The sequence below is a fragment of the Taudactylus pleione genome, unplaced genomic scaffold (genome assembly GCF_031769625.1).
Source record: "Taudactylus pleione unplaced genomic scaffold, aTauple2 ptg001287l, whole genome shotgun sequence".
Taxonomy (NCBI): Eukaryota; Metazoa; Chordata; class Amphibia; order Anura; family Myobatrachidae; genus Taudactylus; species Taudactylus pleione.
Window position 1 is genome coordinate 558,886 of NW_028285687.1, and position 25,739 is coordinate 584,624.

Here is a 25,739-nt window from a genome sequence, read left to right on the forward strand (position 1 = left end):
CACTTTAAAAATCTACAAGTGTGACTGGCTCCTCCCCCTCTATGCCCCGTCAACCCCAGTTTTTAGAATGTGCCCGAGTAGAGCCGGTGCACAGGGGCTGTCTCCAGCCCTTATATTAATTTTATATAGAAAAGAGAATCAAAGTCACAAGAGGACAGGCAGACTGTTAGCTGTGACAGTCTGCCTGCATCGTGGGAGCCGCCAGAGAGGGGACCACACGGCTACTGCAGCCTGTGTCCGGTCACCCTATGGAGGGGAGGCTGCTTTAGGCAGTTAGGAGTCATCAGACTCAGCGGGGCCCGCCACAGCTACCACTGGCTTGTGTCCGGGTCCCCGCTCTCCCCTCACTGCCCAGCGCTCTGGCCGCAGCAGCCCGGTGAGTAGCACACCTCTCCTGACTAGCAGGAGAGGTGAAAATAACTGCTGGGTCTGAAACGCGCGGCTGTCAGCCCCCGCTGTCAGTTGCCACGCTGGTGTTGTGATAGAACACCGGCGCTGGCTGTTAGGTAGGCGCGCTCACAGCGGTCCTGCCTCTGCGTGCCGGTGCTTGTGTAAAAGGCACCGGCACGGTTATCACTGGCGGCGGTCGTGCCGCTGGCCCCCGCTGTCAGTGCGGGGACAGAGAGTAACGTCCCACTGTATAAGTGTATGCCGCGCGCATGCAAAGCGGCGGCCATTAGGAGGAGGAGCTTATGGGTCCCTCCTCCTCTTCCTCCTTCACTGCCTGGGCTAGTTTGGCGCGCTCTGAACGGGAGTGGCGCCTCAGACTGCAGGCACTGAGCGGAGGGGGAGAGGAGCAGATCAAAGACTGAGAGCATCTACAGGGGGTCTGTATATACAGAGGGTGGTTTTAACTACTTTCTGGTCCTATTGATTGCTCCTCCCTTATATGCCTGCCCCTGTTACTGAGTTGCATTATTCTTGAAATTCTGCTCCTCCTATACTGCTCTGCATGCAATTTGAGTAGCATTATTATTGAAATTCTGCTCCTCCCTTATTGCTCTGTCTGCTCCCATACTTGAGTAGCATTATTATTGTAATTCTGCTTCTCCCTATACTTCTTCTGCATTCCTGAATTGTATGTGGTGCTTGTCTGTGAGTACATGATGACATCCAGGACAGAAAAAACTGCATCACAAAAGCTGTTTGCCTGCACTAAGTGCAGGAAGAAGTTTACCCATGCTCGCTCCGAAGGGTCTTCCCTGTGCGAGACATGTGAAGCAGACAGTGCTAACACGCAGTCTGTCACTCCCTCCTTCATAAATAGTTTGGCCGGGGTCATGGCGGACCTTTCTTCTGAATTAGCCGCTTCTCGTAGGGAACGGGAGTCTGCCAGAGATCTACCTGGCACATCTCACCCTTCTTTTCTAGCAGAACCAGCGTGGGCTCAGAATTTAGTCCGCTCGGTGAATAGCCTTGCTCAAGCGATGGGTTCTGCGTCTAAAGCTCCTGAAGCTACGGTAAGTCGCTCATCTAAAAAGAGGGCTCTTCCGGCGGTTCTCCAGTCGGATGAGGATTCGGCAGCGGATCACTCGTCTCAGGAGGAAGGGGAGATGCTGGACGAATCAGACGTAGAGACTTACTCACAAGAACCTGAGGCATTGCAAGGTATTGACGCACTCATTCTAGCGGTAAGGGAAGTTCTTAAGATTTCTAGCCAGGAAGCTCCAGAATCGTTAGAAGACTCCTTATTTGCCAGGTCACAGAAGATGGCCGTCACATTCCCTGTTTCTCTCCAGTTGGATGAACAGATGACGGCAGCCTGGCAGAATCCGGACCGTAAATTCCAGATTCCTAAGCGTTTCTTCTCTCTTTACCCATTTCCTGCGGAAAATAGGAAGAGGTGGGAGACCCCGCCACCTGTGGATTCTTCGGTTTCTCGGTTGTCAAAGAAGACCACATTACCTGTTCCAGGAGCTACTACATTGAAGGAAACCTCAGAGCGGAGATTAGAAACCACTTTGAAATCCATTTATACGGCCGCAGGTGCACTTCTCCGGCCGGCCTTGGTAGGATCTTGGGTCAACAAGGCTGTGGAAAAGTGGGCGGAACAATTGACTGAGGGTCTTAGATCCAGCACTCCGCGGGCAGATCTGATTACCTTGGCAGAACATATTCAGGAGTCTGCTGTATACTTAGGAGACGCCTCCAGAGATATCGGCCAGGTAGGCGCTAGGATTTCTGCTTCAGCGGTCTCTGCTCGCCGGGCACTTTGGCTTCGTGCCTGGCAAGCGGATGCGGAGTCAAAAAGAGCAGTGGAAGCTCTTCCTTTCACAGGCGATATTTTATTTGGTCCAGAGCTGGACAAATGGATCTCGCTGGCCACTGGAGGTAAGAGTACTTTTCTACCTTCATCAGCACCTCCTCCGCGTCGCTCGTTTAGGGGACCTTCCTTTCGTTCCTTTCGAGCATCGGCAAGATTTCAGGGACGATCGCGAGGTTCGTCTTCAGCGGGGCGAGGAGGCCGTACTAGAGGACGTCAAACAAATATTGGCCGCCGTCCAGATCCCAAGCCAGCAGACAAGCCTGTGGCATGACGGGCTCCCATCCCATCTCGGAAATCCGAAGGTGGGGGCACGCCTCCAGCGTTTCTCGGAGGTTTGGAGACGGACTTCTCCAGACACTTGGGTTCGAAATCTGGTATCTCAGGGGTACAAGATCGAGTTCGCTTTCACTCCTCCTCGGCGTTATTTTACAACAGGTTTGCCCGTCGATCCCTTGAAGCAACTAATTTTGCGTCAAGCGATCGAGAAACTTTTGCTGGCCGAGGTCCTTGTGGCGGTTCCCACTGCACAAAGGCAACAAGGGTTTTACTCAAACCTTTTTGTGGTTCCGAAACCAGATGGGTCAGTCAGACCCATTCTGAATCTGAAATCATTGAACCAGTATCTTTCATTTCACAGGTTCAAGATGGAATCTCTCCATTCTGTCATTGCGGGACTAGAGGCAGAAGAGTTTCTGGTGTCGATAGATATCAAGGACGCCTATCTGCATGTCCCAATTTGGGTTCCTCACCAGGCTTTCCTCAGATTTGCCATCAGGGAAGCTCATTTCCAGTTTCAGGCCCTGCCATTCGGTCTCTCGTCAGCTCCCAGGGTATTCACCAAAGTGATGGCCGTCATGGTGTCTCACTTGCGCTCTCGGGGGGTGACGATAGTTCCGTACCTAGACGATTTACTCATCAAGGCTCCGACGGCAGAAGTCCTTTAACACCAAGTGTCCCTTACACATCAGATTCTCATTCAACATGGATGGATTGTGAACTTCCAGAAGTCTCAGTTGATGCCGTCCCAGAGACTTCAGTTCCTAGGAATGATTCTAGACACTGTTCTGCTTCGTATATTCTTGCCAAGGGACAAGGCCATAGCCATACAGGAGCTGGTTCGTCTAGTGCTCAGACCCAGGAAAGTATCTGTGCATCTTTGCATCCGTCTCCTGGGGAAAATGGTGGCTTCCTTCGAGGCCATCCAATTCGGCAGATTTCACTCCAGAATATTTCAACTGGATCTTCTGTCTCAGTGGTCCGGGTCCCACCTACAGATGCATCGGCTGGTGCGTCTGTCTCCCCGGACCCGCATATCCTTGCTCTGGTGGCTTCGGACGGAGCATCTGTTAGCGGGTCGCCGCTTCGGAATTTGGAATTGGACCTTGGTCACCACGGACGCCAGCCTCCGCGGATGGGGAGCGGTGGTTCTGGACAATCACTTCCAGGGGCTTTGGTCGCAGCAGGAGTCCCTCTTACCAATCAATGTTCTCGAACTGCGGGCAGTCTACAGAGCTTTGATACAGGCTGCTCCTCTGTTACGAGGACTTCCGGTTCGGATACAATCCGACAACACCACGGCAGTGGCATACATAAATCGCCAAGGGGGAACCCGCAGTCGGATGGCAATGAGAGAAGCCAGTCGCATCCTTCTGTGGGCAGAAAGACACGTAGAGGTCATTTCCGCAGTGTTTATTCCGGGGGTCGACAACTGGGAAGCGGACTACCTCAGTCGTCAGGATCTTCATCCCGGGGAGTGGTCCCTTCATCCTGAGGTCTTTCATCAACTGGTTTGCAGATGGGGGAAGCCACAGATAGACCTGATGGCATCTCGGATAAATCATCAACTACCCCTTTACTGCTCCAGGACCATGGATCCGGCAGCGGTGGGAGCGGATGCTTTACTGATCCCTTGGCCGTACAGCCTTGTGTACCTGTTCCCACCGTTTCCGCTCCTCCCTCGGATTCTCAAGCGGATCAAACGAGAGTCGTCCACCGTCATCCTAGTGGCTCCGGATTGGCCTCGTCGGGTTTGGTACTCCGATCTTTTATTCCTTCTGGCAGACGAACCTTGGCCTCTTCCGCTACGATCGGACCTTCTACAACAGGGTCCATGTGTGTACCCGGATTTACGGCGGCTTCGTTTAACGGCGTGGCTATTGAGACCGCCATCCTAAGAAGCCATGGAGTTCCTAGGTCGGTCATTCCTACCATGCTTAGGGCTAGAAAACCGGTAACATCAGCGCATTATCATCGCATTTGGAGGGCTTATATCTCCTGGTGTGAAGGTCGTGGATCCTCCACTTCCTCTTTTCATTTACCACGTCTTCTTCTTTTTCTTCAAAAAGGCCTCGATGCGGGGTTACGCTTGGGATCGCTTAAAGTGCAGATTTCTGCTCTTTCTATTTTTTTCCAGCGTCGCCTAGCTCTGATTCCGGAGGTTCAGACCTTTTTTCAAGGGGTTCTTAGAATTCAGCCCCCCTTTGTGCCACCCACGGCTCCTTGGGACCTGAATCTTGTTTTATCTTTTCTTCAGTCATCCACCTTTGAGCCTTTGCAGGAGGTGGAATTGAAGTATTTGACTTGGAAGATGATCCTTTTATTGGCCCTGGCTTCGGCCAGACGTGTGTCTGAACTTGGAGCCTTGTCCTGCCGTTCCCCTTACTTGATTTTTCACGAAGATCGGGCGGAACTTCGTACCCGGCCTTCCTTTTTGCCCAAGGTGGTCTCGGGTTTTCATCTGAATCAGCCGATTGTAGTGCCAGCGTTGTCGGACTCTTCTGGGGATTCTCACTCCTTGGATGTGGTTCGGGCACTTCGCATTTATGTGTCCCGTACTGAGGGGCTACGTAAATCAGAGGCTCTATTCGTCCTTTATGATGCTAATCGGCGTGGCTGGCCTGCGTCTAAACAAACTTTGGCCAGGTGGATTCGTCTGACTATTCGTCAGGCATATGTTGCTTCTGCTCGACCACCGCCGGTATCTATTTCTGCGCATTCTACGCGCTCTGTGGGTACTTCTTGGGCGGCACGTAGAGGTGTCTCGGCTTCACAGCTTTGTAGGGCAGCGACGTGGTCTTCGGTTCATACTTTAGTACGTTTCTACAGATTTGACACTTTTGCGGCTTCTGCTTCAAATTTTGGTCGTAGTGTCTTGCAGGGCGTTCAGCACTCTCCCCCCCAGGAGGGTAGCTTTGGGACGTCCCCACTGTCATGAAGCTCCAGTGTCCCCTAGTGGATGAAGGAGAAAACAGGATTTTGGTACTTACCGTTAAATCCATTTCTCCGATTCCACAGGGGACACTGGACGCCCACCCAGTGCTTCTTGCCTGTTCTCAGTTGCTTGTTCTGCTTCAGTTCTGTTGCAGTTTTGTCTGTTTTTATTGTGTGACTGTTTATCACTGCAGCCTGCTGTGTTCTTGCAGTGTGTCAGTATGTTGGATGTTTCTTTTCCTGTTCTCCTTCTCTGTTCTTCAGTCTGTTCTCCGTCTCCTCTCGGGCTCAGTTCTTTAAAACTGGGGTTGATGGGGCATAGAGGGGGAGGAGCCAGTCACACTTGTAGATTTTTAAAGTGCCAGGCTCAACTCAACCCACCGTCTATACCACACTGTCATGAAGCTCCAGTGTCCCCTGTGGAATCGGAGAAATGGATTTAACGGTAAGTACCAAAATCCTGTTTTTTTCTTATTTATTTTTAGACTCTTCAGAGCAGCAGTGTCGGACTGTCCATAGGACGTCCAAGCTGCCGCTCCTCCACCCCACTGGCACCGAGACGCCAGTACAGATCTGGGAATCTCGGCGGGATCCCAGAGTCTGCACTAGCCGGACTCTGCGGGCGCCCAGGACTGCTGCTGGAACAACGGGGAGCAGGTAAGGTCGCGGGTCACTGCTTGCGGCAATCCACGCATTAATGCAGTCCGATACCTCCGGTCTCTGGGGACTGACCGGAAGTGCTGGCAGTGGCGGCAGGCCCCCCATACCCCATGTGTCCACTAGACCAGCGGGTGGATCACATGGCGTCTGACCGGCTGGTGGATCACATGGCGGGGGTCTGACAATCGCCAGGTAACAGGTATCACAATAGCGTTTGGCCTCATGTTACTCATTCCCTGAGGGTCATTGCAAGTAATAGGAATCCCCTCCTGGGGTGGATTCTCATGTTACTCGTCTGATTAAGAGCGCTACTACGCCTCCCATCCCTGACGGATTCTACGAATAAGTAAGTGGTAGCTTTGCCTGAAATCAATATACTCACTTTCATGGGCTGTTTCCCGTCCAACCATGGCTATCGCATGGGTGACTAATGCTATTGAGAGATGGGCTGATGCATTTTTAGCGCTTTTTCCCTCAAAAGCTTCTGGGAATCAGATGTCTCTTGCTGCTCACATTCAAGTTGCAGTTTCCTATGTTGGAGTAACAACATTGGATGCCAGTCTCCTAACCTCCAGGGTTTCGGTCACCATACCCTATGGCTGCGCTCCTGCAAGGCAGAGGTGGACTCAAAGATGGGCCTTAAAATGGAGTACCCTATAATGGGGAGATCTTGTTTGGCCCTGACCTTGACAAGATTGTAGCAACATTGGCAGTATCACAAACGACATTTCCACCTTCAGCTACTCCCACTACAAGGCCTCGGACTAAATCTGTTTAGTCCTTTTGTCCTCGGGGACAGTCTAAAGGCCAGTCTTTTCCTAGACTGTTGGCCTCCACGAGGGCCGCCATACCCGGAACCAAGCAGACCGGGAACTCCAGACGCCCTGCTTCTAAACCTGAAGATACACCTTCAGCCTGACGGTACAGGTCTTCATCTGGGGGATCCCAGATTGGGATACCGACGTTGTACCTGTAGAGTCCTCTCATCAGTGTTATCTCAAGTTTGCTGTGCCACAGCAATACTTCCAATTTTCAGGCTCTGCCCTTTGGACTGTCCACAACCCCATCGGTGTTTACCAGATTTATGGCTTTTATGACAGCCCCCCTGTAAAGGGTGTCCTACTGCTCCTGTATCTGGACGACCTCCTCATACATCTGGGAGCCCTGCTGGATTCTCAGAATCGGAGAATACTTCTGACGTCAGACAAGATCTCCACTTTTCAACTACGAGTGCGCGGATGTCTTCACTGTCGACAAATGTCCTTACACTCAGTAATGCGGGTTCTGGAATCAATGGTGTCTACCTTCGGAAGGGTGGAATATGCTCAGTTCCAATCCAGGCTTTTGCAAAAACTGATCCTCTCCAGGTGGAATGGGTTTCTTTATCGGATCAATGTTCAGACGATGATGCTCTTTCCGGAGGTGCGTCTGTCTCTAACTGGGTGGCTATGGCCATCTCATCTAACCAAGGTCGTCCCTTTTTAGATCCTGGACTGGGTAATACTTACAACGGACACCAGTCTCTGGGGCGCAGTGACCGGTCCGCACTCCTTTCAGGGCAGTTGGACGTCTGTCGATTCAACCCTGCCAATCAACTTATTGGAACTTCTAGTTGTCTTAGGGCCCTCACGCTGGCCTAACACATACAGTACTTCACAGTAAACCTGTAAAGGTTCAGTCTGACAATGTCACAACAGTGGCTTACATCTAGGAGACTCGAAGTTGGGCGGTAATGACAGAAGTGTCGCACATTCTGACATGGACCAAGGGTCTCCTCCCAGCCATCTCTGCAGGGTTCATTCCGGGAGTTCTCCATTGGGAAGCTGACTTCCCCAGCTGTCACATCGTGCATCCCCGGGGACTGGTCTCTCTTCCAAGAGAAGTTTCAATCCCTAGTGAGCAGAGGGGGCCTCCCAGAGGTGGTCCTCATGGCCTCCTGACTCTATCACACACTGCCGGTGTTAGGGTCCAGAACTAGAGATACCGAAGCAACCTTCGGTGACGCATTGTCAGTGAAGTGGACCTTACAATTTGTGTACCTGTTTCCTCCGGTCTCCCTTCTTCCTCGAGTTCTTCGGAAGTTCAATCGTGACAGAGGTACTGTCCTACTGGTGACTCCAGATTGACCCAGACGTCACTGGTACTTAGATTTTCGGAGTCTCTCCATCGACATTCCGTTCCTGCTGCCTCAATATCCGGACCTGTTGTCTCAGGGTCCTTACCTTTCCCTGGAGCTGGATCGTTTATCTTTGACTGCGTCCCTACTGTGGTCCTAAGGCTTCTCTGGCTCTGTCATCATCTGGATGTTTAGAGCGTGTAGGCCAGCTTTTGCTGGGATCTACCTCAGAATGTGGCATACATAATTCTTATGGTATCGTACCTGTAGCTACGATCCTCCAATGTTTAGGATTTCCAGAAGTTCTGGCATTCCTTCCAGCTGACTTGGGTCTAGCCCTCCGCCTGGCCTCCCTGAAAGTGCGGGTCTCTGCACTGTCAGGATGGTTCGGATGTGGAAGTGCTCCATTCTCGGGTATCCAGACCCTCCTTTAAGGGTGTTTTCTGGATTCTACCTCCCTTTATCCCCCCCTAGGGGCTCCTTGGGAGTTGGCAGTGGTTCTTCGTGCCCTCCAGGGGCCTCCATTTGAACCACTAGTTTTGATAGCCCTTAAGTGGTTTATGGCTTAGACTCTCTTTCTTATGGCGTTTGCATCTGCCAGGAGAGTGTCAGAATTGGGAGCGTTCTCATGTGGCTCCCTCTTCTGGATATTTCACCAAGACAGGGTTGTAAGTCGCTCTCGCCCCGGTTTCTTCCTACAGTGGTTTTTAAGTTCCATATTATTCAGGAACTTATTGTACCGACATTTCAGTCACCAGTCCTCTCGGCTGGTGTGGCCTCATTGACTGTGGTCCGGCCGCTCCGGATTTCCGTACCAGTTCCTTCCGGAATCAGACTCCTTATTTGTGCTCTATGGATTTCACAGGACAGGATGGCCGGCCAATAACCAAACATTGCCTAGATGGCTTCGTATGACTATCTCAGGGGCCTACACACAGCAAGGCCTTTCTGTTTATGCTTATTCTACTAGGGCTGTGGGTGGCTCGCTGTGGCGCCTCGGCTGTTCTGCCTTGCAAGGTGGCCACTTGGTCTTCTGTCCAGACCTTTTTAAGGTTCTATGCATTGGTTTCCTTTGCCTCTCAGGATGCTTCCTTTGGGCGACGGATTCTCCTCTCAGCGCAGGAGCGTTCCCTACCCTTACAAGGACTGCTTTGGGACACCAAGGTCAACCCTGTGGACCCCCTATGAACCCTGAAGAAGACAATTAGAGGGATGGTAAGAACTTACCCTTGTTATCTTTCTTTCTTCGAAGTCCATCGGGTCCACAGGGCACCCGCCCTGACGCACCTGGCTTCATATGGGCTGTGTTACTGGTCACCGGTTTCCCGTCTCCTTCTCTGTGAGTATGGTTCTAGAGTGTTCCAGTCTTCTTTCTCTTTCTTTCCTCCTTTGGCTACTTACAAACTGAGGTGCCTCTGGCTGGGGGGGTGGGGTTATAGGGAGAGTGGACCCAGTGCATCCTGGGAGCTGAAAGCTTTAACTGTGTGGTGCCCAGATTTGGTTCCCAACCTATACCCCCCAAGGTTAACCCTATGGACTTCGAAGAAAGAGAGATAACCAGGGTAAGTTCTTACCATATCTCTAATTTTTTTTAGATTAATACCGTAATTTTCATTAGGTACGATGGGGGAGGGCAGGTAGTGACAGCGTCATTTCTACACAGGAGTCGCTGGAGGAACGTCGACGGAGACAGAAAGTGGAGCGTTTGGAAAGAATTTTTCGATTGAATGAGAGAAGATGCAGCCTAGCTCCAATATATGGCACCGAGGTCCTAAGCGTCTGCACCCTGAATCAGTCTGTTCTAGGTCTACACGACCATAGCCTTCACACCAATGCTTTAAATAGGGTCATCTTCACCCCAGAGCAGCGCCTGGAACAGCTCCGACCCCTAATAGAGAGGTATGTAATGGCGCATTCTGAGTGCATCTGACGCCTGCGCTCCCTGTCTGACCAGGTGTATATGTGACAGTGTACACCCTCAGTCCTCTGTATGACACCTGCGTTCCCTGTCTCCTCCCAGGTGTATATGTGACAGTGTACACCCTCAGTCCTCTGTATGACGCCTGCGTTCCCTGTCTCCTCCCAGGTGTATATGTGACAGTGTACACCCTCAGTCCTCTGTATGACGCCTGCGTTCCCTGTCTCCTCCCAGGTGTATATGTGACAGTGTACACCCTCAGTCCTCTGTATGACGCCTGCGTTCCCTGTCTCCTCCCAGGTGTATATGTGACAGTGTACACCCTCAGTCCTCTGTATGACGCCTGCGTTCCCTGTCTCCTCCCAGGTGTATATGTGACAGTGTACACCCTCAGTCCTCTGTATGACGCCTGCGTTCCCTGTCTCCTCCCAGGTGTATATGTGACAGTGTACACCCTCATTCCTCTGTATGACGCCTGCGTTCCCTGTCTCCTCCCAGGTGTATATGTGACAGTGTACACCCTCAGTCCTCTGTATGACGCCTGCGTTCCCTGTCTCCTCCCAGGTGTATATGTGACAGTGTACACCCTCAGTCCTCTGTATGACGCCTGCGTCCCCTTCTCCTCCCAGGTGTATATGTGACAGTGTACACCCTCAGTCCTCTGTATGACGCCTGCGCTCCCTGTCTCCTCCCAGGTGTATATGTGACAGTGTACACCCTCAGTCCTCTGTATGACGCCTGCGTTCCCTGTCTCCTCCCAGGTGTATATGTGACAGTGTACACCCTCAGTCCTCTGTATGACGCCTGCGCTCCCTGTCTCCTCCCAGGTGTATATGTGACAGTGTACACCCTCAGTCCTCTGTATGACGCCTGCGCTCCCTGTCTCCTCCCAGGTGTATATGTGACAGTGTACACCCTCAGTCCTCTGTATGACGCCTGCGTTCCCTGTCTCCTCCCAGGTGTATATGTGACAGTGTACACCCTCAGTCCTCTGTATGACGCCTGCGCTCCCTGTCTGCTCCCAGGTGTATATGTGACAGTGTACACCCTCAGTCCTCTGTATGACGCCTGCGTCCCCTGTCTCCTCCCAGGTGTATATGTGACAGTGTACACCCTCAGTCCTCTGTATGACGCCTGCGTTCCCTGTCTCCTCCCAGGTGTATATGTGACAGTGTACACCCTCAGTCCTCTGTATGACGCCTGCGTTCCCTGTCTCCTCCCAGGTGTATATGTGACAGTGTACACCCTCAGTCCTCTGTATGACGCCTGCGTTCCCTGTCTCCTCCCAGGTGTATATGTGACAGTGTACACCCTCAGTCCTCTGTATGACGCCTGCGTTCCCTGTCTCCTCCCAGGTGTATATGTGACAGTGTACACCCTCAGTCCTCTGTATGACGCCTGCGTTCCCTGTCTCCTCCCAGGTGTATATGTGACAGTGTACACCCTCAGTCCTCTGTATGACGCCTGCGTTCCCTGTCTCCTCCCAGGTGTATATGTGACAGTGTACACCCTCTGTCCTCTGTATGACGCCTGCGTTCCCTGTCTCCTCCCAGGTGTATATGTGACAGTGTACACCCTCTGTCCTCTGTATGACGCCTGCGTTCCCTGTCTGCTCCCAGGTGTATATTTGACAGTGTACACCCTCAGTCCTCTGTATGACGCCTGCATTCCCTGTCTCCTCCCAGGTGTATATGTGACAGTGTACACCCTCAGTCCTCTGTATGACGCCTGCGTTCCCTGTCTGCTCCCAGGTGTATATGTGACAGTGTACACCCTCAGTCCTCTGTATGACGACTGCGTTCCCTGTCTCCTCCCAGGTGTATATGTGACAGTGTACACCCTCCGTCCTCTGTATGACGCCTGCGTTCCCTGTCTGCTCCCAGGTGTATATGTGACAGTGTACACCCTCAGTCCTCTGTATGACGCCTGCGTTCCCTGTCTCCTCCCAGGTGTATATGTGACAGTGTACACCCTCTGTCCTCTGTATGACGCCTGCGTTCCCTGTCTCCTCCCAGGTGTATATGTGACAGTGTACACCCTCAGTCCTCTGTATGACGCCTGCGTTCCCTGTCTCCTCCCAGGTGTATATGTGACAGTGTACACCCTCAGTCCTCTGTATGACGCCTGCGTTCCCTGTCTCCTCCCAGGTGTATATGTGACAGTGTACACCCTCAGTCCTCTGTATGACGCCTGCATTCCCTGTCTCCTCCCAGGTGTATATGTGACAGTGTACACCCTCAGTCCTCTGTATGACGCCTGCGCTCCGTGTCTCCTCCCAGGTGTATATGTGACAGTGTACACCCTCAGTCCTCTGTATGACGCCTGCGTTCCCTCTCTCCTCCCAGGTGTATATGTGACAGCGTACACCCTCAGTCCTCTGTATGACGCCTGCGTTCCCTCTCTCCTCCCAGGTGTATATGTGACAGTGTACACCCTCAGTCCTCTGTATGACGCCTGCGTTCCCTGTCTCCTCCCAGGTGTATATGTGACAGTGTACACCCTCAGTCCTCTGTATGACGCCTGCGTTCCCTGTCTCCTCCCAGGTGTATATGTGACAGTGTACACCCTCAGTCCTCTGTATGACGCCTGCGTTCCCTGTCTCCTCCCAGGTGTATATGTGACAGTGTACACCCTCAGTCCTCTGTATGACGCCTGCGTTCCCTGTCTCCTCCCAGGTGTATATGTGACAGTGTACACCCTCAGTCCTCTGTATGACGCCTGCGTTCCCTGTCTCCTCCGAAGTGTATATGTGACAGTGTACACCCTCAGTCCTCTGTATGACGCCTGCGTTCCCTGTCTCCTCCGAAGTGTATATGTGACAGTGTACACCCTCAGTCCTCTGTATGACGCCTGCGTTCCCTGTCTCCTCCCAGGTGTATATGTGACAGTGTACACCCTCAGTCCTCTGTATGACGCCTGCGTTCCCTGTCTCCTCCCAGGTGTATATGTGACAGTGTACACCCTCAGTCCTCTGTATGACGCCTGCGTTCCCTGTCTCCTCCCAGGTGTATATGTGACAGTGTACACCCTCAGTCCTCTGTATGACGCCTGCGTTCCCTGTCTCCTCCGAAGTGTATATGTGACAGTGTACACCCTCATTCCTCTGTATGACGCCTGCGTTCCCTGTCTCCTCCCAGGTGTATATGTGACAGTGTACACCCTCATTCCTCTGTATGACGCCTGCGTTCCCTGTCTCCCAGGTGTATATGTGACAGTGTACACCCTCAGTCCTCTGTATGACGCCTGCGTTCCCTGTCTCCTCCGAAGTGTATATGTGACAGTGTACACCCTCAGTCCTCTGTATGACGCCTGCGTTCCCTGTCTCCTCCGAAGTGTATATGTGACCGTGTACACCCTCATTCCTCTGTATGACGCCTGCGTTCCCTGTCTCCTCCCAGGTGTATATGTGACAGTGTACACCCTCATTCCTCTGTATGACGCCTGCGTTCCCTGTCTCCTCCCAGGTGTATATGTGACAGTGTACACCCTCAGTCCTCTGTATGACGCCTGCGTTCCCTGTCTCCTCCCAGGTGTATATGTGACAGTGTACACCCTCAGTCCTCTGTATGACGCCTGCGTTCCCTGTCTGCTCCCAGGTGTATATGTGACAGTGTACACCCTCAGTCCTCTGTATGACGCCTGCGTTCCCTGTCTCCTCCCAGGTGTATATGTGACAGTGTACACCCTCAGTCCTCTGTATGACGCCTGCGTTCCCTGTCTCCTCCCAGGTGTATATGTGACAGTGTACACCCTCAGTCCTCTGTATGACGCCTGCGTTCCCTGTCTCCTCCCAGGTGTATATGTGACAGTGTACACCCTCTGTCCTCTGTATGACGCCTGCATTCCCTGTCTCCTCCCAGGTGTATATGTGACAGTGTACACCCTCAGTCCTCTGTATGACGCCTGCGTTCCCTGTCTGCTCCCAGGTGTATATGTGACAGTGTACACCCTCAGTCCTCTGTATGACGCCTGCGTTTCCTGTCTCCTCCCAGGTGTATATGTGACAGTGTACACCCTCCGTCCTCTGTATGACGCCTGCGTTCCCTGTCTGCTCCCAGGTGTATATGTGACAGTGTACACCCTCAGTCCTCTGTATGACGCCTGCGTTCCCTGTCTCCTCCCAGGTGTATATGTGACAGTGTACACCCTCTGTCCTTTGTATGACGCCTGCGTTCCCTGTCTCCTCCCAGGTGTATATGTGACAGTGTACACCCTCAGTCCTCTGTATGACGCCTGCGTTCCCTGTCTCCTCCCAGGTGTATATGTGACAGTGTACACCCTCACTCCTCTGTATGACGCCTGCGTTCCCTGTCTGCTCCCAGGTGTATATGTGACAGTGTACACCCTCAGTCCTCTGTATGACGCCTGCGTTCCCTGTCTGCTCCCAGGTGTATATGTGACAGTGTACACCCTCAGTCCTCTGTATGACGCCTGCGTTCCCTGTCTCCTCCCAGGTGTATATGTGACAGTGTACACCCTCAGTCCTCTGTATGACGCCTGCGTTCCCTGTTTCCTCCCAGGTGTATATGTGACAGTGTACACCCTCAGTCCTCTGTATGACGCCTGCGCTCCCTGTTTCCTCCCAGGTGTATATGTGACAGTGTACACCCTCAGTCCTCTGTATGACGCCTGCGTTCCCTGTCTGCTCCCAGGTGTATATGTGACAGTGTACACCCTCAGTCCTCTGTATGACGCCTGCGTTCCCTGTCTCCTCCCAGGTGTATATGTGACAGTGTACACCCTCTGTCCTTTGTATGACGCCTGCGTTCCCTGTCTCCTCCCAGGTGTATATGTGACAGTGTACACCCTCAATCCTCTGTATGACGCCTGCGTTCCCTGTCTCCTCCCAGGTGTATATGTGACAGTGTACACCCTCAGTCCTCTGTATGACGCCTGCGTTCCCTGTCTGCTCCCAGGTGTATATGTGACAGTGTACACCCTCAGTCCTCTGTATGACGCCTGCGTTCCCTGTCTGCTCCCAGGTGTATATGTGACAGTGTACACCCTCAGTCCTCTGTATGACGCCTGCGTTCCCTGTCTCCTCCCAGGTGTATATGTGACAGTGTACACCCTCAGTCCTCTGTTTGACGCCTGCGTTCCCTGTTTCCTCCCAGGTGTATATGTGACAGTGTACACCCTCAGTCCTCTGTATGACGCCTGCGTTCCCTGTCTCCTCCCAGGTGTATATGTGACAGTGTACACCCTCAGTCCTCTGTATGACGCCTGCGTTCCCTGTCTCCTCCCAGGTGTATATGTGACAGTGTACACCCTCAGTCCTCTGTATGACGCCTGCGTTCCCTGTCTCCTCCCAGGTGTATATGTGACAGTGTACACCCTCAGTCCTCTGTATGACGCCTGCGTTCCCTGTCTCCTCCCAGGTGTATATGTGACAGTGTTTACCCTCTGTCCTCTGTATGACGCCTGCGTTCCCTGTCTCCTCCCAGGTGTATATGTGACAGTGTACACCCTCAGTCCTCCGTATGACGCCTGCGTTCCCTGTCTCCTCCCAGGTGTATATGTGACAGTGTACACCCTCAGTCCTCTGTATGACGCCTGCGCTCCCTGTCTGCTCCCAGGTGTATATGTGACAGTGTACACCCTCAGTCCTCTGTATGACGCCTGCGTTCCCTGTCTCCTCCCAGGTGTATATGTGACAGTGTACACCCTCAGTCCTCTGTATGACGCCTGCGCTCCCTGTCTCCTCCCAGGTGTATATGTGACAGTGTACACCCTCAGTCCTCTGTATGACGCCTGCGTTCCCTGTCTCCTCCCAGGTGTATATGTGACAGTGTACACCCTCAGTCCTCTGTATGACGCCTGCGTTCCCTGTCTCCTCCCAGGTGTATATGTGACAGTGTACACCCTCAGTCCTCTGTATGACGCCTGCGTTCCCTGTCTCCTCCCAGGTGTATATGTGACAGTGTACACCCTCAGTCCTCTGTATGACGCCTGCGTTCCCTGTCTCCTCCCAGGTGTATATGTGACAGTGTACACCCTCAGTCCTCTGTATGACGCCTGCGTTCCCTGTCTCCTCCCAGGTGTATATGTGACAGTGTACACCCTCAGTCCTCTGTATGACGCCTGCGTTCCCTGTCTCCTCCCAGGTGTATATGTGACAGTGTACACCCTCAGTCCTCTGTATGACGCCTGCGTTCCCTGTCTCCTCCCAGGTGTATATGTGACAGTGTTTACCCTCTGTCCTCTGTATGACGCCTGCGTTCCCTGTCTCCTCCCAGGTGTATATGTGACAGTGTACACCCTCAGTCCTCTGTATGACGCCTGCGTTCCCTGTCTCCTCCCAGGTGTATATGTGACAGTGTACACCCTCAGTCCTCTGTATGACGCCTGCGTTCCCTGTCTCCTCCTAGGTGTATATGTGACAGTGTACACCCTCAGTCCTCTGTATGACGCCTGCGTTCCCTGTCTCCTCCCAGGTGTATATGTGACAGTGTACACCCTCAGTCCTCTGTATGACGCCTGCGTTCCCTGTCTCCTCCCAGGTGTATATGTGACAGTGTACACCCTCAGTCCTCTGTATGACGCCTGCGCTCCCTGTCTCCTCCCAGGTGTATATGTGACAGTGTACACCCTCAGTCCTCTGTATGACGCCTGCGCTCCCTGTCTGCTCCCAGGTGTATGTGACAGTGTACACCCTCAGTCCTCTGTATGACGCCTGCGCTCCCTGTCTCCTCCCAGGTGTATATGTGACAGTGTACACCCTCAGTCCTCTGTATGACGCCTGCGCTCCCTGTCTGCTCCCAGGTGTATATGTGACAGTGTACACCCTCAGTCCTCTGTATGACGCCTGCGTTCCCTGTCTCCTCCGAAGTGTATATGTGACCGTGTACACCCTCATTCCTCTGTATGACGCCTGCGTTCCCTGTCTCCTCCCAGGTGTATATGTGACAGTGTACACCCTCATTCCTCTGTATGACGCCTGCGTTCCCTGTCTCCTCCCAGGTGTATATGTGACAGTGTACACCCTCAGTCCTCTGTATGACGCCTGCGTTCCCTGTCTCCTCCCAGGTGTATATGTGACAGTGTACACCCTCAGTCCTCTGTATGACGCCTGCGTTCCCTGTCTGCTCCCAGGTGTATATTTGACAGTGTACACCCTCAGTCCTCTGTATGACGCCTGCATTCCCTGTCTCCTCCCAGGTGTATATGTGACAGTGTACACCCTCAGTCCTCTGTATGACGCCTGCGTTCCCTGTCTCCTCCCAGGTGTATATGTGACAGTGTACACCCTCAGTCCTCTGTATGACGCCTGCGCTCCCTGTCTGCTCCCAGGTGTATATGTGACAGTGTACACCCTCAGTCCTCTGTATGACGCCTGCGTTCCCTGTCTCCTCCCAGGTGTATATGTGACAGTGTACACCCTCAGTCCTCTGTATGACGCCTGCGTTCCCGGTCTCCTCCCAGGTGTATATGTGACAGTGTACACCCTCAGTCCTCTGTATGACGCCTGCGTTCCCTGTCTCCTCCCAGGTGTATATGTGACAGTGTACACCCTCAGTCCTCTGTATGACGCCTTCGTTCCCTGTCTCCTCCCAGGTGTATATGTGACAGTGTACACCCTCAGTCCTCTGTATGACGCCTGCGTTCCCTGTCTGCTCCCAGGTGTATATGTGACAGTGTACACCCTCAGTCCTCTGTATGACGCCTGCGTTCCCTGTCTCCTCCCAGGTGTATATGTGACAGTGTACACCCTCAGTCCTCTGTATGACGCCTGCGTTCCCTGTCTCCTCCCAGGTGTATATGTGACAGTGTACACCCTCATTCCTCTGTATGACGCCTGCATTCCCTGTCTGCTCCCAGGTGTATATGTGACAGTGTACACCCTCAGTCCTCTGTATGACGCCTGCGTTCCCTGTCTCCTCCCAGGTGTATATGTGACAGTGTACACCCTCAGTCCTCTGTATGACGCCTGCGTTCCCTGTCTCCTCCCATGTGTATATGTGACAGTGTACACCCTCAGTCCTCTGTATGACGCCTGCGTTCCCTGTCTCCTCCCAGGTGTATATGTGACAGTGTACACCCTCACTCCTCTGTATGACGCCTGCGCTCCCTGTCTGCTCCCAGGTGTATATGTGACAGTGTACACCCTCAGTCCTCTGTATGACGCCTGCGTTCCCTTTCTCCTCCCATGTGTATATGTGACAGTGTACACCCTCAGTCCTCTGTATGACGCCTGCGTTCCCTGTCTCCTCCCAGGTGTATATGTGACAGTGTACACCCTCAGTCCTCTGTATGACGCCTGCGTTCCCTGTCTCCTCACAGGTGTATATGTGACAGTGTACACCCTCACTCCTCTGTATGACGCCTGCGCTCCCTGTCTGCTCCCAGGTGTATATGTGACAGTGTACACCCTCAGTCCTCTGTATGACGCCTGCGTTCCCTGTCTCCTCCCATGTGTATATGTGACAGTGTACACCCTCAGTCCTCTGTATGACGCCTGCGTTCCCTGTCTCCTCCCAGGTGTATATGTGACAGTGTACACCCTCACTCCTCTGTATGACGCCTGCGCTCCCTGTCTGCTCCCAGGTGTATATGTGACAGTGTACACCCTCACTCCTCTGTATGACGCCTGCGCTCCCTGTCTGCTCCCAGGTGTATATGTGACAGTGTACACCCTCCGTCCTCTGTATGACGCCCGCGTTCTTATTTCCTGCAGGTTTATATTTGCCATGCCTCCTGTGGAGGCACCACAGATTAGCTTGCATACCTCGCATCCTCCACCCTCTTTCATCCTTCAAGAGTCTGTTTTTAAAGAGACGTTATCCAGGGAGCTCGCCCCACACAGTCGCTGTCTGCATCGCATCATCGCCAATATGAGGACACAGTTCCCAGACCTGCGACTTATACAGTATGACTGTGGTAAGTGTGACCCGTTACTGCGTAGGTGCCCGGATATGCCAGCATTTCCTCGCCATGCCATTACCTTGCCCGGCTTAGTGTTATCAGACTTTCTCCTGTAATAAATGTCCCTCCCCGCAGGAAAGCTACAGACCTTAGACCGTCTGCTGCGCCAGCTAAAGTCAGGAGGCCATCGCGTCCTATTATTCACTCAGATGACCCGTATGTTAGATGTCCTGGAGCAATTCCTCAATTATCACGGACACATATATCTGCGACTAGACGGATCTACGCGTGTTGAGCAGAGACAGGTAATGAGGGAATACGGTATTCATCTATTTCTCAGTGGCGCTAATCCGTCATTGCCAATATAAATCTCCTAATAACCTGCGGCATGTGAGGGGGCTGGGGGGGGTGTTACTTAGCAGGTGATGTGGGTATGGAGGCACGGCTGGCACTGAGGTATGTGGGATGAGGTGGCAGTATTACTTAGGTGATGTGGGTATGGAGGCACGGCTTGCACTGAGGTGTGTGGGATGAGGTGGCAGTATTACCTAGCAGGTGATGTGGGTATGGAGGCACGGCTGGCACTGAGGTGTGTGGGATGAGGTGGCAGTGTTACTTAGCAGGTGATGTGGGTATGGAGGCACGGCTGGCACTGAGGTGTGTGGGATGAGGTGGCAGTGTTACTTAGCAGGTGATGTGGGTATGGTGGCACGGCTGGCACTGACATGTGTGGGATGAGGTGGCAGTATTACCTAGCAGGTGATGTGGGTATGGAGGCACGGCTGGCACTGAGGTGTGTGGGATGAGGTGGCAGTGTTACTTAGCAGGTGATGTGGGTATGGAGGCACGGCTGGCACTGAGGTGTGTGGGATGAGGTGGCAGTATTACCTAGCAGGTGATGTGGGTATGGAGGCACGGCTGGCACTGAGGTGTGTGGGATGAGGTGGCAGTGTTACTTAGCAGGTGATGTGGGTATGGAGGCACGGCTGGCACTGAGGTGTGTGGGATGAGGTGGCAGTGTTACTTAGCAGGTGATGTGGGTATGGAGGCACGGCTGGCACTGAGGTGTGTGGGATGAGGTGGCAGTATTCCTTAGCAGGTGATGTGGGTATGGAGGCATGGCTGGCACTGAGGTGTGTGGGATGAGGTGGCAGTATTACCTAGCAGGTGATGTGGGTATGGAGGCACGGCTGGCACTGAGGTGTGTGGGATGTGGTGGCAGTATTCCTTAGCAGGTGATGTGGGTATGGAGGCACGGCTGGCACTGAGGTGTGTGGGATGAGGTGGCAGTATTACCTAGCAGGTGATGTGGGTATGGAGGCACGGCTGGAACTGAGGTGTGTGGGATGAGGTGGCAGTGTTACTTAGCAGGTGATGTGGGTATGGAGGCACGGCTGGCACTGAGGTGTGTGGGATGTGGTGGCAGTATTCCTTAGCAGGTGATGTGGGTATGGAGGCACGGCTGGCACTGAGGTGTGTGGGATGAGGTGGCAGTATTACTTAGGTGATGTGGGTATGGAGGCACGGCTGGCACTGAGGTGTGTGGGATGAGGTGGCAGTATTACCTAGCAGGTGATGTGGGTATGGAGGCACGGCTGGCACTGAGGTGTGTGGGATGAGGTGGCAATGTTACTTAGCAGGTGATGTGGGTATGGAGGCACGGCTGGCACTGAGGTGTGTGGGATGAGGTGGCAGTGTTACTTAGCAGGTGATGTGGGTATGGAGGCACGGCTGGCACTGAGGTGTGGGATCAGGTGGCAGTGTTACTTAGCAGGTGATGTGGGTATGGAGGCACGGCTGGCACTGAGGTGTGTGGGATGAGGTGGCAGTATTACCTAGCAGGTGATGTGGGTATGGAGGCACGGCTGGCACTGAGGTGTGTGGGATGAGGTGGCAGTATTACCTAGCAGGTGATGTGGGTATGGAGGCACGGCTGGCACTGAGGTGTGTGGAATGAGGTGGCAGTGTTACTTAGCAGGTGATGTGGGTATGGAGGCACGGCTGGAACTGAGGTGTGTGGGATGAGGTGGCAGTATTACCTAGCAGGTGATGTGGGTATGGAGGCACGGCTGGCACTGAGGTGTGTGGGATCAGGTGGCAGTGTTACTTAGCAGGTGATGTGGGTATGGAGGCACGGCTGGCACTGAGGTATGTGGGATGAGGTAGCAGTATTACTTAGCAGGTGATGTGGGTATGGAGGCACGGCTGGCACTGAGGTGTGTTGGATCAGGTGGCAGTGTTACCTAGCAGGTGATGTGGGTATGGAGGCACGGCTGGCACTGAGGTGTGTGGGATGAGGTGGCAGTATTACTTAGGTGATGTGGGTATGGAGGCACGGCTGGCACTGAGGTGTGTGGGATGAGGTGGCAATGTTACTTAGCAGGTAATGTGGGTATGGAGGCACGGCTGGCACTGAGGTGTGTGGGATGTGGTGGCAGTGTTACTTAGCAGGTGATGTGGGTATGGAGGCACGGCTGGCACTGAGGTGTGTGGGATGAGGTGGCAGTGTTACTTAGCAGGTGATGTGGGTATGGAGGCACGGCTGGCACTGAGGTGTGTGGGATGAGGTGGCAGTGTTACTTAGCAGGTGATGTGGGTATGGAGGCACGGCTGGCACTGAGGTGTGTGGGATGAGGTGGCAGTGTTACTTAGCAGGTGATGTGTGTATGGAGGCACGGCTGGCACTGAGGTGTGTGGGATGAGGTGGCAGTATTACCTAGCAGGTGATGTGGGTATGGAGGCACGGCTGGCACTGAGGTGTGTGGGATGAGGTGGCAGTATTACTTAGCAGGTGATGTGGGTATGGAGGCACGGCTGGCACTGAGGTGTGTGGGATGAGGTGGCAGTGTTACTTAGCAGGTGATGTGGTTATGGAGGCACGGCTGGCACTGAGGTGTGTGGGATGAGGTGGCAGTATTACCTAGCAGGTGATGTGGGTATGGAGGCACGGCTGGCACTGAGGTGTGTGGGATGAGGTGGCAGTGTTACTTAGCAGGTGATGTGGGTATGGAGGCACGGCTGGCACTGAGGTGTGTGGGATGAGGTGGCAGTGTTACTTAGCAGGTGATGTGGGTATGGAGGCACGGCTGGCACTGAGGTGTGTGGGATCAGGTGGCAGTGTTACTTAGCAGGTGATGTGGGTATGGATGCACGGCTGGCACTGAGGTGTGTGGGATCAGGTGGCAGTGTTACTTAGCAGGTGATGTGGGTATGGAGGCACGGCTGGCACTGAGGTGTGTGGGATGAGGTGGCAGTGTTACTTAGCTGGTGATGTGGGTATGGAGGCACGGCTGGCACTGAGGTGTGTGGGATGAGGTGGCAGTGTTACTTAGCAGGTGATGTGTGTATGGTGGCACGGCTGGCACTGAGGTGTGTGGGATGAGGTGGCAGTGTTACTTAGCAGGTGATGTGGGTATGGAGGCACGGCTGGCACTGAGGTGTGTGGGATGAGGTGGCAGTATTACTTAGCAGGTGATGTGGGTATGGTGGCACGGCTGGCACTGAGGTGTGTGGGATGAGGTGGCAGTGTTACTTAGCAGGTGATGTGGGTATGGAGGCACGGCTGGCACTGAGGTGTGTGGGATGAGGTGGCAGTGTTACTTAGCAGGTGATGTGGGTATGGAGGCACGGCTGGCACTGAGGTGTGTGGGATGAGGTGGCAGTGTTACTTAGCAGGTGATGTGGGTATGGAGGCACGGCTGGCACTGAGGTGTGTGGGATGAGGTGGCAGTGTTACTTAGCAGGTGATGTGGGTATGGAGGCACGGCTGGCACTGAGGTGTGTGGGATGAGGTGGCAGTGTTACTTAGCAGGTGATGTGGGTATGGAGGCACGGCTGGCACTGAGGTGTGTGGGATGAGGTGGCAGTATTACCTAGCAGGTGATGTGGGTATGGAGGCACGGCTGGCACTGAGGTGTGTGGGATGAGGTTGCAGTATTACCTAGCAGGTGATGTGGGTATGGAGGCACAGCTGGCACTGAGGTGTGTGGGATGAGGTGGCAGTATTACCTAGCAGGTGATGTGGGTATGGAGGCACGGCTGGCACTGAGGTGTGTGGGATGAGGTGGCAGTGTTACTTAGCAGGTGATGTGGGTATGGAGGCACGGCTGGCACTGAGGTGTGTGGGATGAGGTGGCAGTATTACCTAGCAGGTGATGTGGGTATGGAGGCACGGCTGGCACTGAGGTGTGTGGGATGAGGTGGCAGTGTTACTTAGCAGGTGATGTGGGTATGGAGGCACGGCTGGCACTGAGGTGTGTGGGATGAGGTGGCAGTGTTACTTAGCAGGTGATGTGGGTATGGAGGCACGGCTGGCACTGAGGTGTGTGGGATGAGGTGGCAGTGTTACTTAGCAGGTGATGTGGGTATGGAGGCACGGCTGGCACTGAGGTGTGTGGGATGAGGTGGCAGTGTTACTTAGCAGGTGATGTGGGTATGGAGGCACGGCTGGCACTGAGGTGTGTGGAATGAGGTGGCAGTGTTACTTAGCAGGTGATGTGGGTATGGAGGCACTGCTGGCACTGAGGTGTGTGGTATGAGGTGGCAGTATTACCTAGCAGGTGATGTGGGTATGGAGGCACGGCTGGCACTGAGGTGTGTGGGATGAGGTTGCAATGTTACTTAGCAGGTGATGTGGGTATGGAGGCACGGCTGGCACTGAGGTGTGTGGGATGAGGTGGCAGTGTTACTTAGCAGGTGATGTGGGTATGGAGGCACGGCTGGCACTGAGGTGTGTGGGATGAGGTGGCAGTGTTACTTAGCAGGTGATGTGGGTATGGAGGCACGGCTGGCACTGAGGTGTGTGGGATGAGGTGGCAGTATTACCTAGCAGGTGATGTGGGTATGGAGGCACGGCTGGCACTGAGGTGTGTGGGATCAGGTGGCAGTATTACTTAGCAGGTGATGTAGGTATGGAGGCACGGCTGGCACTGAGGTATGTGGGATGAGGTGGCAGTATTACTTAGGTGATGTGGGTATGGATGCACGGCTGGCACTGAGGTGTGTGGGATGAGGTGGCAGTATTACCTAGCAGGTGATGTGGGTATGGAGGCACGGCTGGCACTGAGGTGTGTGGGATGAGGTGGCAGTGTTACTTAGCAGGTGATGTGGGTATGGAGGCACGGCTGGCACTGAGGTGTGTGGGATGAGGTGGCAGTGTTACTTAGCAGGTGATGTGGGTATGGAGGCACGGCTGGCACTGAGGTGTGTGGGATGAGGTGGCAGTGTTACTTAGCAGGTGATGTGGGTATGGAGGCATGGCTGGCACTGAGGTGTGTGGGATGAGGTGGCAGTATTACCTAGCAGGTGATGTGGGTATGGAGGCACGGCTGGCACTGAGGTGTGTGGGATCAGGTGGCAGTGTTACTTAGCAGGTGATGTGGGTATGGAGGCACGGCTGGCACTGAGGTGTGTGGGATGAGGTGGCAGTGTTACTTAGCAGGTGATGTGGGTATGGAGGCACGGCTGGCACTGAGGTGTGTGGGATGAGGTGGCAGTATTACCTAGCAGGTGATGTGGGTATGGAGGCACGGCTGGCACTGAGGTGTGTGGGATTAGGTGGCAGTGTTACTTAGCAGGTGATGTGGGTATGGAGGCACGGCTGGCACTGAGGTGTGTGGGATGAGGTGGGACTGTTACTTAGCAGGTGATGTGGGTATGGAGGCACGGCTGGCACTGAGGTGTGTGGGATGAGGTGGCAGTGTTACTTAGCAGGTGATGTGGGTATGGAGGCACGGCTGGCACTGAGGTGTGTGGGATGAGGTGGCAGTATTACTTAGCAGGTGATGTGGGTATGGAGGCACGGCTGGAACTGAGGTGTGTGGGATGAGGTGGCAGTATTACCTAGCAGGTGATGTGGGTATGGAGGCACGGCTGGCACTGAGGTGTGTGGGATCAGGTGGCAGTATTACTTAGCAGGTGATGTGGGTATGGAGGCACGGCTGGCACTGAGGTATGTGGGATGAGGTGGCAGTATTACTTAGGTGATGTGGGTATGGAGGCACGGCTGGCACTGAGGTGTGTGGGATGAGGTGGCAGTATTACCTAGCAGGTGATGTGGGTATGGAGGCACGGCTGGCACTGAGGTGTGTGGGATGAGGTGGCAGTGTTACTTAGCAGGTGATGTGGGTATGGAGGCACGGCTGGCACTGAGGTGTGTGGGATGAGGTGGCAGTGTTACTTAGCAGGTGATGTGGGTATGGAGGCACGGCTGGCACTGAGGTGTGTGGGATGAGGTGGCAGTGTTACTTAGCAGGTGATGTGGGTATGGAGGCATGGCTGGCACTGAGGTGTGTGGGATGAGGTGGCAGTATTACCTAGCAGGTGATGTGGGTATGGAGGCACGGCTGGCACTGAGGTGTGTGGGATCAGGTGGCAGTGTTACTTAGCAGGTGATGTGGGTATGGAGGCACGGCTGGCAGTGAGGTGTGTGGGATCAGGTGGCAGTGTTACTTAGCAGGTGATGTGGGTATGGAGGCACGGCTGGCACTGAGGTATGTGGGATGAGGTGGCAGTATTACCTAGCAGGTGATGTGGGTATGGAGGCACGGCTGGCACTGAGGTGTGTGAGGTCAGGTGGCAGTGTTACTTAGCAGGTTAGCTGGATAATGAGGCAGCTCCTGGGTTTTAGCTGCTGTGTTGGACAATGCTGAAACCTTAGGGGTAAATTTACTAAGAAGTGATGTTTATAGCAACCAATCAGATTCTAC

The 25,739-nt window shown here is 53.7% G+C and overlaps 1 protein-coding gene across 2 annotated transcripts in view; it reads left to right on the top strand.

Annotated features, from left to right (window-relative positions):
* SRCAP (Snf2 related CREBBP activator protein) overlaps positions 1-25,739 on the top strand; it is a 261,121-nt gene that overhangs the window by 209,990 nt on the left and 25,392 nt on the right. For both annotated transcript variants that reach the window (XM_088462894.1, XM_088462895.1), the window contains exons 25-27: positions 9,916-10,151; positions 18,845-19,047; positions 19,168-19,337. In XM_088462894.1, the coding sequence (XP_088319020.1) occupies positions 9,916-10,151; positions 18,845-19,047; positions 19,168-19,337 (609 nt within the window). The remainder of the gene's footprint in view (positions 1-9,915; positions 10,152-18,844; positions 19,048-19,167; positions 19,338-25,739) is intronic.